Source organism: Branchiostoma belcheri, unplaced genomic scaffold (assembly GCF_001625305.1).
Source record: "Branchiostoma belcheri isolate BF01 breed outbred unplaced genomic scaffold, Haploidv18h27 scaffold228, whole genome shotgun sequence".
In the NCBI taxonomy this organism is placed as follows: Eukaryota; Metazoa; Chordata; class Leptocardii; order Amphioxiformes; family Branchiostomatidae; genus Branchiostoma; species Branchiostoma belcheri.
The window spans coordinates 80,655-93,676 of NW_017803802.1; the positions used below are offsets into that span (position 1 = coordinate 80,655).

A 13,022-nucleotide genomic window follows, 5' to 3' on the forward strand; every position below is an offset into this window, starting at 1 on the left:
CAGGTCCTGCTGCAGACCCTNACGTCTCACCTGGTGAAGGACACCTTCAGTCTGGGAGAGGACGTGGGCCAGACTCTGCTGAGAGCCTTACTCCCCATGGGCACACAGGTGGGGACTTCACACAGGGCTCAAAATTCATTTTTGGGCACCTAACCTAAAAAATTAGGTGCACAAAAAAATTTTTGGGTGCACCATATGACAGATCTTACCGCTTCTCGTCTAAGCTTGAATCCAAAATGGGAGATAACTTCAAAATCTTAAACAAGTACTACAAGTTAGAAAGATTTTGTTATTTTTCTGACACTTAGATGTCAAGAATATTCTGTATACATGTACTATTATACATTTAATATGAAAAAATACCTACAAAAATATTTGCGTGCACCAGTGCACACACAGAAAAAAATGGGTGCACAGCTCCAATTTTGGGTGCACTAAGGTGCACATGCACCCATACAGTATTTCAAGCCCTGTCACACATTCACAACCTTCCACAAATACCAACTCACCAAGGTTTGCTGAAGTTCGGCGGTAGTCTGACCAATTTTAGACCTCAGCTACCTTTCAATATCAATCAATTTGGAGTTAAATTTGAGTCAAAGTTGACTGCTAACCATACCTTGACCTATTCCTGAACACCAGCCAATGACCAGCTAGCCACAACATGCTTTAAGCATTTCAAAACATATGGTACTGCCAAGCACCAGCAAACTAACTCTTAGCACTATCACAGTCATGGAATTATGCTATACAAATGTCATGTATGTGTGTGGATTGTGCAAAATGAACCACTGAGTAACCAAAAGACATTTCGGGACCATTCCTGTCCCCAGATGCTGCAGGATGGAGGTACAGGATTCACAGATCTGCTGATTGTCATGGCAACTCTGGCAGGTGCTGGATCAGGAACTGGGCATGTGCAGCTGTTCCAGGCAGCCATCGACTGGATCTGTACCTTTCAGCAGGTGAGGCTTGTACTGCAGGACACGGGGGGCCATACATGACATACATGAATAATGTGTATTTAGAAATGAACAGTGTTTTTTTAAAAATCATTGAATCTCAAATTTGTATTTACATCTATCTGGCTTTGAGACCAATTCCCAAAGAAAATTATCCTTCAGACAATGTGGAAGTGACAGTCTGCAGGCTTGAGTGATCCATGACTAGTTAGGGGGAAATACTGTTACTTACATCCTCACAGTCTTAACTTGTTAAGTTATATTGTACATCTGTTGCTTTTACTTGCACCATTGCTTGTATGTGTAGCTCCCAAGTGCCTTTGCAAATTTTGAAGGTACACACACATTGAAAATTTACACACAATTGTATGGAAGCTTAGAACAATATACTACTGTCTTTAACTTAGCATGAAAGTTAAAAACATACATAATACTACACTGTCACTGTCTTCTTTTCTTACATTTGTGCACCATGTCACATGGCCTTAGGGGTACTTGCAGGTAAAAAATTAAATAAATACATTATAATTATAATACCAAATAACAGTTCTTTTGAGTCACTTTGTCTCTGAAACACATTAAGGCAGAAGAAAAAAAGAAGAAAGGAAGGAAAAAAGGAAAAAAGATTACTTCTGAAGCTGCTGTTCCTGTTGTATCTGCAGGCTGTTGCTGTAGAAGACGTTGGTGTGTCAGTAGAGACAGGCAGACAGGACCCCGCCGGAGAGTCACTGTGTTACCTGCTCATGTACGTAGCGGACGTGCTGATCGCGCTGAAACAGGCCACGGGCGGCGGGCGCTCCACGTCTCCGCTGTGTGAGAGGGAGGGCAGCGTGCTGGAGGAGACAGACTGGGCGGACGACCTGGTACAGGAGGAGGAGGAGGAGGATGCGGAGGACTCTGATGAGGACTCCCTGTGTAACAAACTCTGCACCTTCACTGTTACACAGGTAATCTGGTCATGACTGTAGAGGGATAAATCTCTTTGAGTACTTTATGATGACGGGTTTATTATTCACATAAACAAATACATACTAGACATACAGGTTTAAAAGTCAGTGGCAGCCTAAGTGGCTGAATTTTAGACTTTTTTACAATTTAAAATCTTGAGAATATTATCAATTCAGACTTCAATGCAAACACTGCATATACATAGGAAATACAATATCAAAAGTACGAAAAGCTTGTCTGGCCAGTACAACATCCAGTATGTTACAGAACTTGCGTATTGTTCAGCAACTTTGTCATATACTAAGTAGTATATAGAGCTCTTAGTGAATCGAACAGTAGCGGACTCATCACAAAGGACAAGACTAGAAGAGAGCTGGAAGAGATCTGTCCCCATTAGAAGAGACTCCAAAGAGAACTGCTGTAGATTCCTTCTTGACACCTGAGGTTGGACCCCCTCAGATACCATCAATTGTTTTGAACAATAGATAATTAAATGGGGATTAGCATCTAACCCTAAGAATGACATAAAAACAACAACATGGCAGCCATGTTTTCATAGGTGATTTTGAAAGAGACTTTAAGAGACTGCAAGAGATCTGAGATAGAATTTAGGAGAACAATGCCTAATCCAAAGAGAACTGCTGTTTTCTCAATTGTCAACTCTCAAAGAGGTTTATTTCTCTACTAGTGATATACATATATCGATATATAATGTCCTGAACCAACTGAGGTGTACCTGTATTGTACATGTGTAGCTGGTACATGTAACCACATTTCAGCTTCACAGGCACACAGCACAGCAGCAGCTGGTTACTAATAGATAACCTGGACCAACCTGTCAAACCTAACCTCTGCAGTGTTCTAGCCAGCAACTGTTTGGAATTTATTGCTCATGATTAATGAGGAACAAAAATTTTGCCGTCATCTTTGTCAGACAAAAATTGGTGTGTAAAGATACACATGTATGGAAAGAGATGTCATTAAACTATGCTTAGTCTACAATCTACCTGCATAACTTTCCCCTCAAAATGTAGGAAAAAATGTTTCAGAGGGTCAAGATTTCAACATTTTCCTGGGAGAGCATACACATGGACTCCTCTAGGATTGTCACACATCTGTCTGATGCCTCGTGCCTTTGGCACTCAACATCACCTTACATCAAACAATAATAAGATATCTGATGATGGAAAAACATTTGAGGCAGGCTAGAACACTATTCTGATCATGAGTGTTTTCTATCATGCTTTCAGAAAGAGTTTATGAACCAGCACTGGTACCACTGTCACACATGCAAGATGAACGATGGTGTGGGAGTCTGTACCATCTGTGCTAAGGTGTGTCACAGAGACCATGATGTCACTTACGCCAAGTACGGATCCTTCTTCTGTGACTGTGGGGCCAAAGAAGATGGCAGTTGTCAGGTCAGCAGTTGTATGTTGTGCAAAAATAAATGCAAAAAAATATAGAAACTTGTACTCATCTATCACTTTTGGCTGGCTTCGAGTAGGGAGGATGCCTTCTTTCAGGAGGGCCTTGGTAATAGAAATTGACCTACATGTATCATGTTTAGACTGGTACAATAGCTCAATGAGTAGAGTGCTTGTAGGTCGTGAGTTCAAACCCCGGCCAGGTCATACCAAAGACTTTAAAATGGTACATACATACTGCTTTCTCTGCTTAGCACTCAGTATCTATGAGGAAGGCTAGCCCCCTGCTGTTGTGCACGGAGTGGAATGGGGAAAAGAAAAATCATATTTAAGGGTTAATAACCTGACCGCGAAATTTATCGAGCGTGGGGAAAAAGAAGAAATCACCTGTATTCATAACATATCAACAGTTTTCACCTTTGGTTACTCCTGCACATGTTTGTTTTCTCTTATTATATTATTTGATTTATCTTATGTACTTGTATTTATTTTGTGAAATCTTGGTTCATCATGTACAGATTTGTTTATTTGCATTCTTTCTGTAAGTTCACTAACTTTGTTCACCATTATTGTATATAGCCTACCTTTATTTGTGTTTATATCTTGTTTGGATTCTGTTATCTGTACCTTTGATTCTCTTTTGTTTAATATGTATTATTTATACTCAAACGGTGTCGTATAAGCCCACACAGGCTGGGCGCTGGAAAGCGCTCGACACGAAAATAAAGTTTCATTCATTCATTCATTCATTCATTCATTCATAATTGTACAAATGTAACTACCTGCAGCCTAAACATGTACTAAACAAATATTGGGATTCTATTCTATACAATGTCATGTACATGTAAATTGACTCTGTCATATGAAAGAACTATAGAACACTAGGCTTTATGACATGCACCAATACCCTCTACATATACTTGTAAATTATACAATTTTGTACCCACTCGGTAGGCATTAGTGAAGAGACTGGCAGTGAGCAGCAGCAGCCCCACAGGAAATGTGCTGTCCTGTAAGGACAAGTCAGGTGACCTGCTGTACGACTCCCACCTGTCCAGTCCTCCTGCACCAGAAGACAAGGTGTCGACTGACGGACCAGATCGCAGCAAGGAGATGCCAACAACAAGGAAAATCCAGTTCTGCAGACATCTGGAGGTTTGAGCAATTCAACCTTACGCTAAGGCCACACCAATTTAATTTCTTGGTTAACGGATTTTTCTAGAAAGATAATGGAGCAGGCGGGCGAAAAACATAATAAAAACAGGCCTAGGTATCCTATTATGGCCCAAAATGGTACGATAGGAGCCATGAAGTCAACACACCAGGCTGGTTCAAAATTTAAACAAGGAATTGTGAACTTTTAATGATACCACTGCATTAAAAGATGTAATGACTGTAACAAATACTAGGAAGAAAAGGACTGTATTCAACTCAGTTCAGGGCAAAATATGAGTATATTGAGCATTTTGCAATTGATTCTGAATGTTTAATTTTTTGTTGCAAATCAGAAAAAATTGAAGCGGACGAGTCCGTTAACCAAGAAATTAAGTTGGTGTGGCTTAATACTTGTCAATCCGATTTTGAAAGGTTGAACACCAGGGCTGACTTTTGTGGGTAAACAAAAGGGCCAAACTTAACACAGTGCTTGCATCTGATGTTGTCGAGAATTTTGCCACTTATTGGTGCCCTGCCCACAAACTCAGTCATGCCATGGTGCTCCTTGCAGAAAAAAATAGGAGCGAGAAAAAACAAGCTTGCCAATGATATCATACACAATGCTAATTCTTAATAAGCAACAGATAAAGGGATTTGTTTTAGTTAGACAGCATGTATTTGCATATTATATTATAAGTAGACGGATTAGAAAACTTTCATTGTATGCTACTACGAAAATTTGATCAAATTCAAATACAATCTTGGCGGTTTCAAAATTGTTGGCCTGCAATGTTACCCTTAATATTCTGTGTCAGTATAAATTGCAGTAAGTTGTTTATTTTGAATACTCCATTTGCAACATTGCAGTTCATTCATTACTGTCCATACATACCTGTATGTTTCTGAGAGATGAGTATTGCTTGTATCATCAGATACAGAATCCTGTGAGGTCGTGTGACGCAGTTGGTAGCGCGTTTGGCTCACACCCAAGAGGTCGCGGGTTCGAATCCTGCCCATGTCACCGATCTTGTGCCCTTGAGAAAGGCACTTTACACGACTTTCCTCACTTCACTCACTACAAGTGGAAATGAGTACCTAGCTTCGGTTAGGAACATCCCTCGGATAGGACGTTAAATGGAGGTCCCGTGTTTGGGGAGAGCCACACCCCACGTATGTTAAAGAACCCACCGCACTTATCGAAAAGAGTAGGGGACCTTCCCGGTGTGAGTGGTTCAAACCTTACAGTCCGGTCCGGTCTTATGCAGCTTGTACATGTACGTACATGTACAAAACTGGTGTGTTACGCCTAAAGGCGGTTTACCGGTTATGCAAAACAAACAGAAAAATCCTGTCCATGTTGTACTCTGTAGTGCTTCACCCCGGCCCTGCTGAAGGAGATGGAGTCTTTAGGAACAGCAGACACCGTGTTACAGCTGCTGACCTCGCTCCTGACTCCACCAGCTAAACCTGCGCAGGACTCGCTGTCCATGGGCAGCTCCACACGCGTGGAACACGCCCTCAACCAGCTCCACACGCAGCCCAAGGTCGTGGAAACCACCGACCAGCTGATGGTATGTACACCAACAACTCAAGCACAGGGCCAAATTTACATTTATTAATCTCTTTAAGACTTTATTTATTAGTTGCTTTCATTGAAGTCGGTATTATTATTAACTGCAATCCTGTATAGCATACATGTACAGAGCAAAATAACTCTAAAATAAACATTGCTTTAAATAATTATAGACCGTCACACAAAAATTATATGAAGAATGGAAAGAGATCTCCTTTACAGGGATCAAACTGAGAGTTTAATATGTGATACAAGTTTGATTCCAGTAATTTTCAACACCAAAATTGCTCAAATTTTCAACTGTTCAACTCCAGTCTTTGTCTAGGAATGAGCTTCTATGACGTCATGTCATGTCATCTACATGTAGATACATGTGTAGCACGATCAAGTGACTCTTGATGAAGTGAGCTGTGGATCTTAAGGTGCAGAAAGTTTGTTTAGGGTTGCATTGCCAATACCCTGCTGTAGATGTCCTCTTTACCTCTTGAAAAAATTTCTGCAATTGTAATTGGCAATAAAGAATATTACCAATCACAATTCTATAGATGCACGATGTATGTATCATTACTCCACATTGACAATACTCTACAAGCAGAGGTTTGGGTTTGAGGTTATTTTTGGTGTGTTTTTAGACTTTAATTTTTTATCGTGGTTTCTTTTTTGCACTGGAATTTTTCTTTCACCCAACCCAACCTCTGCCGGCAGTCACCCCGGGGTGGGGCAAACCTATTCAAGAAACGTGACAGTGCTCCTCCCCGGGAACAATAAAATTATCATTAGGGATATCCATTTTACTGTGGTGGATTATCACACATCCAGCCAGTCAGAAAGGCATTCATTGGGCCACACACCTCCTGCTGACTGTGCCTATTCATGCGTCTGGTTCACACCTCCTTACAGAACGACTGTAATGTGTTGAAGTGATTAGGTTTATAGCGCTTGGAGAGTACATTCATTTGACAAGTACATGTACATTGTACATGTTTTTTGTACTTTGTTTTTTTTTTGACAGACCATGCTAAAAATGCTTAGAGCAGAAGTTACATAATGTTATTTTATATATCCATATTTTAAAGCTTATTGCCATATGCATGAACATGATATTGTACATATTTGAATTCAAAATAAAGTTCATTGAATTCTGAATTTTTTGTGTTTTCAATTGTACATATGTACACTGTGTAGATGATAACAAGACACTATTATGAAAAATGGTTTCAAAGTGAAGGCAATGACTGAGATGATTGTGATATCAGCCTTGAAGTTTTTACATTATGTAAGTACATGTGTAAGTACATGACATTGTACATTATGTAAGTACATTGTGTTTGAGTGTTATTATAATACCGGGTACTACATTGTGTCCTTAAAAACCCTGTTTGTCTGTATCACTGTGACAACAGGTCCCAACCCTTGGATCCCAGGAGGGAGCCTTTGAGAATGTGAGGATGAACTACAACGGAGACCAGGGCCAGACCATCCGGCAGCTCATCAGTGCACAGATGCTGCGCCGTGTCGCCATGTGCTGTCTCACATCCTCACAGGGCAGACGCCAGCACCTGGCAGTCAGTCACGAGAAGGGAAAGGTAACAAAACTATACAGTCATGTGTTATCAACACTGTACAGTCATGTGTTATCAACACTGTACAGTCATGTGTTATCAACACTGTACAGTCATGTGTTATCAACACTGAATGACTCATTATACACAATCTTAAAGTTTGCACATTTAATTGCAGGAGTTGTTTAAAGGTTTACTTAGAATTAACAAGCAATTATGAGAATGCTTCACTTGTGTTTACTGATATATCTGATTGTATTGTTGCTTTCCCGAATGCAACTGCAATGTACATCACAGTTATAGTTATACATGTAACAGTATCATACCTTGCCATATACAATGTATTATAAAAATTTTACACAATCATCATTATGTACATGAGGACTACTGGAAGAGTCCGTTGTTCAAAAGAAGAAAGACAGAAATAAGGCAAAGTAGTATTAGATCTTATTTGTAGACTAGTGGAGGTAAATTGACAGAATGTTTTTGTTCCACTGTAGATCACACTCCTGCAGCTGTCTGCGCTGCTGAAACAGGCTGATTCCAGCAAGAGAAAACTCACCCTCACGGTAACATTCACATTCACATGGTCAAAAATGTTGCTAACTTGTGAGACTTTTGATAATTGTGTACGGAGGAATATTTTGAATATAAGTACAACAACGTATGTCTTGTTGTTCACAAAGTTGGTGACTTTATTAGAGTTTCTTTTCTATCATTCAGTGAATGAATGAATGAATGGATGGATGGATGGATGGATGGATGGATGGATGGATGGATGGATGAATGGATGGATGGATGAATGAATGAATGAATGAATGAACTTTACTGCTCGACAATCGTACATGGTACAATGTGTGGCAGTGTTTTGATACCTCAAATATATAGATTATTACATTGAATGTACAATCATAATATATTATGACTTAGTCTAGTATACAGTTTATTTGAAGCATTTACATTTACCCTGAAGCCCGCGGATGATTGATTGATTTACATGTAATACTCAAGCTGACCAACTCCTTCACACACTACTGTTGAAGCAATGAGCAAAGAATTATCACATAAAAGTGTCTTATTCCTGTCCTGTATTTTGCAGAGGCTGTCGTCTGCTCCGATGCCGTTTACAGTCATTTCAATAACAGGAAACCAGTGTAATGAAGACTTCCTGGCAGTCTGTGGGCTGAAGGTATGGCAGCTGCCTAACACTCTAATTTATGTCCTACCTGGGCCGCGATTACGTTTGATACGGGTGTTCTGGCCCGTGTGATAACTAGCGGTACGGCCCAGGGGTTCTTAACGCATACGGCCCGGGCTTCCAAATGTTCCATAGAACGATTCGAATGCATTTTGTCCTAACCACGTGCACCGCTTTCAAACATTCGAATACAAAATTCGGACGTTGGAATTGAAGTTGCATTTTTTGGGTTCAGGGACACCAAATTTTCGCTTATTTTGCATTGAAAGGCGTGTTTTCTTGGGTGGGTATGACATAAATAAAATACAACACGGTGTATTCCGCATCACCCTCAGTCCCAACCCTCCCGCCAGTCGGATCTTGTTGGGGGATCCAATGCGCTGTCGGGCTGGGACCTTTGGCGATACGGAATACCCCGTGTTGTATTTTATATGAATTACAACTTCAGAAATGCAGGACATCAATTATGCTACATTTTAGGTTTGGACATTCAAATCAAAACTTAGGAAATCTGCAAGGAAATAAGTGTGAATTTTCTTTCTTTTTTAAAAGTTTTTAGCATTTCTGGATCATGAACAATCTATGTGTATGTATTTGTTTCATAATTGATGTGCATCAATTAAGTCTAACTTTAGTTAGTAATTATATATTTCTATGGAATGGACTTTTCCTGTTTCTTGTGGACAGGTGTGGTTTTTAATTTGATATAATGTATGAACTTCGACTGTGAAGGACTACCAAGAATTATACATACATTGCACGATTTACCCACCACTCTGAGTTTTTCTCTGCGATGATGATGCAAAACTCTTAAAACAGGCTCCTCTCTCAGAAGCAACTGGACACCTCTGTGATATTAACAAATTCTATGGATCTCACATATCGACTCCAATTCTGGCTTGTTCACATTTATTTATTTTTATTCATTTATTACGATTGACCACATACATAATATACACATGTACATGGAGGGCATGGTGGAACACGTGCACCTACAAAAATGTAGGTGCACCTTTTCAAGGCCACCATGCCCACATGCCCACACACATGAAACCATGTTATTGATACAAATGGCAAAAAGGCTTTTCTCCAACAGACAATCTCAATATGTATACAACATTGTATGGACCTTTACATTGTAGACTTGAAGTGTTGTAATATAATAATATTGTCTGTTGTTTCAGGACTGCCATGTGTTAACCTTCAGCAGCTCAGGGGCAATGTCAGACCACTTGGTTCTACATCCTCAATTGGAGACTGGGAACTTCATAATCAAGGTCTGTGTAGTACTATTATAATTGTTCAGTATACCAGTTAAAATTCATGTTCAATCTGTTGAACACAGTTTGGTTTACTTTGCAATGATAGAATGACACTTGTCATTTTAAACAACACCAGGTACAAGACTGCAAATTAAGCAGTGAAAAATAATCAGGCAATAATGACAGGTAAGTTCATTTTTTTATAATTGCTACATGTCAGACCTGCTGTGATTAGTGTGATAATGAAACGTTCTTCCCTTGTACAGGCAATCTGGCTCCCAGGCTCGCAGACAGAGATAGCTGTCATCACTGCAGACTTTGTCAAGGTACATGTACAGAATGGGTTTAGAACTTCCATGTGTCTGAAAGTGATCTGTGTGAGCTTATTTTTGTCAGTATTTGTAAGACGTAGTGATTCCACACTACATGTACACACATGTATGGTTTATGTAGTGGTGAAGAATTTATGATTGTGAATTTTGGTGTCAGGATGAAACAAAGTGTGGGACAGATTTTGGGTTCAGATAATGTGGTATTGTGGGATGTTAATAGAAAAGTCAAATAGGATTTTGTTGGTACCGTTTTTGAGAGCTTGAATAAATATTGTGATTATATGAATGGTACTTAAAATATATGGTATACTGACACAACACAGTCTATGGACACTACACCGGGGTTAACGTTTATGATAATTTCATATTTTCACAATCATAGTTCCAAGTCCCATAAATCCCCAACTGCATGGTACAGACACACACTTAAACAACAAGAATAAGAAACTGTTGCACAGCAGATTAACCTTAACCTCAAGTTGCAATTGCTTACTATATTTTTTAGAAATTGACTTTTTTAAGTGCAACAGCATATTATGTAATACTAAATTTCATGCTAATTTCTGGCATTGAATTCATCATTATTGATTTTGATAGCATAAATGTCTTGAACATGTTCCATTACCAAATACTTGTATTTGGATTATGTTTGATCAATATGAAAAAAATTTGATAAATACAAACTAAGTAAGAATGTTATACAGTGTAATAAGGCATCCTGCCATTGGTACACCCTGATCTTGGAATAGCCATCCAACTTGGTAGACTATTAGTGGTTATTTTATTTATTTATTTATTTCAAATGCATAACAACAACACATTACACAGACTTATGGGCAGCGAAGGCTGATAAACGTAAGTCTACATAAAGGATAACAAGTACGTTACACGTATACACAACTACACTATACGGGACATCAGATAACAATACAGTCATAATATTATATGGAAAGAAAGTTTATTGCAGATTCATGCCCGAGGGCTAATTGCAAGAACATGATAACAACAGTAAACACTGTCAGTAAAAATGATAATAAGTAATGCTAATGCTACTTTTGTAGTTATTGTTGGGTTTGATTTCTTTTCCGTGTGCAGTGGAGTATGAAATTGAAATATGAATATGAAACATTTTGCGAGATGTATGAATTGGGAGGTGTTAATAGAAATGCAGTTTTTTGTAGGCTGGGAAGGTGAATAAAGATACATGACTGTATATGTACAAATACAAATTCAATATTGCACTGGCTGAACAGTATTAAATCCGTATCACGCAATCAAGTAAATAAAGTAAACAATCGAAACTGCATGACGATGTGTGTTATGTTGAGGTCAGAGGTCAAGGTTAGGAAAAAACTGTTATACATACAAAAATGTATGTGTGTAACTGTATTAGCGGTTAAGTCAAATAGTTTTGATAAAGCTTTAAAACATTGAGAAAAGCCTACAAGGTTGTCACTAACTTGGCTGTTATTTCATCACCAGATCTACAACCTGGCAGTCGATGTGCTGAGCCCTGGATATTACTTTCTGTTGCCGAGTGGAAAAATCCGTGATGCCACCTTCATATTTGTGGACGACATTTACTACATTGTCCTCATGTCATCTGCTGGATACATGTACATTCAGGTGGGGAACTGTTGTACGTCATGTGTGAGGTGCTACTGATATTAAAACATGCTGAAAACATTTATTAATTTCTCTTGTGGGTCTGTCGGTAGCAAAGACTGGATAACAGTGGCTGGAACTGGCTGTTTTCCAATGGTCTTTACTGTCCAGACCTTGGATGTGGATATTAACTGGTTCTGAGCGATTCATGTGGGACTTGATTTCTCTGTGCCATTAGATTGTATTCTCCTTCAGAATCTCCAGTTACTGTAATTAACAAGCCGCGATATAATTATGGAAAAACGTTTTAATTATGGACTCCCGCCCATAAATCCCAAACGCTTAACCCAACTGTCTTAATACTTTTTATGGTAATATATTAGGTGGTAATGAATATGCGGAAAGCGTTGATGAGTCCCTTGGGAATAGTCCAATTATACATAATTATACTATAATTATGTATAATTATACATAATGATTTTGGTATTATCTATAATTATACATAACCCTTAGGACCGTTATACATAATTATAGATAACCCTTTGGACCATTATACATAATTATACATAACAGTTTGGACCATTATACATAACCCTTTGGACCATTATCTATAATTATACATAACCCTTTGGACCATTATACATAATTATACAGAACAGTTTGGACCATTATACATAACCCTTTAGACCATTATACATAATTATACATAACAATTTGAATCATTATACATAATTATACATATTTATACATAATGTCTATGACCATTACATATAATTATACATAACCCCTGCACTTACATCATGCAGTTATCCATAACTTTGGGATTATACTTCTGAATAGAAGCACAGGGAGTCTTATTTGCAATGATTTCCATCCATACATGTACCTGTTTACAACTCAACTCAACTCAGTCAAACCTGCTCAAGCCAGCCACCCAGGGGACCGGAGAAAAACGGTCGGGTTGGACAGGTGGTCTGCTTGAAGTGGGTTTATTCTCC

General features: G+C 38.8%; 1 protein-coding gene across 1 annotated transcript in view; it reads left to right on the top strand.

Annotated features, from left to right (window-relative positions):
• Positions 1-13,022, top strand: part of LOC109470506 (E3 ubiquitin-protein ligase UBR4-like) — a 62,727-nt gene that overhangs the window by 12,402 nt on the left and 37,303 nt on the right. Inside the window, exons 13-24 of the mRNA XM_019769466.1 lie at positions 4-108; positions 834-965; positions 1,625-1,909; positions 3,161-3,331; positions 4,292-4,492; positions 5,863-6,063; positions 7,469-7,651; positions 8,128-8,196; positions 8,727-8,816; positions 10,010-10,102; positions 10,354-10,413; positions 11,902-12,045. Of these exons, the coding sequence (XP_019625025.1) occupies positions 4-108; positions 834-965; positions 1,625-1,909; positions 3,161-3,331; positions 4,292-4,492; positions 5,863-6,063; positions 7,469-7,651; positions 8,128-8,196; positions 8,727-8,816; positions 10,010-10,102; positions 10,354-10,413; positions 11,902-12,045 (1,734 nt within the window). The remainder of the gene's footprint in view (positions 1-3; positions 109-833; positions 966-1,624; positions 1,910-3,160; positions 3,332-4,291; positions 4,493-5,862; positions 6,064-7,468; positions 7,652-8,127; positions 8,197-8,726; positions 8,817-10,009; positions 10,103-10,353; positions 10,414-11,901; positions 12,046-13,022) is intronic.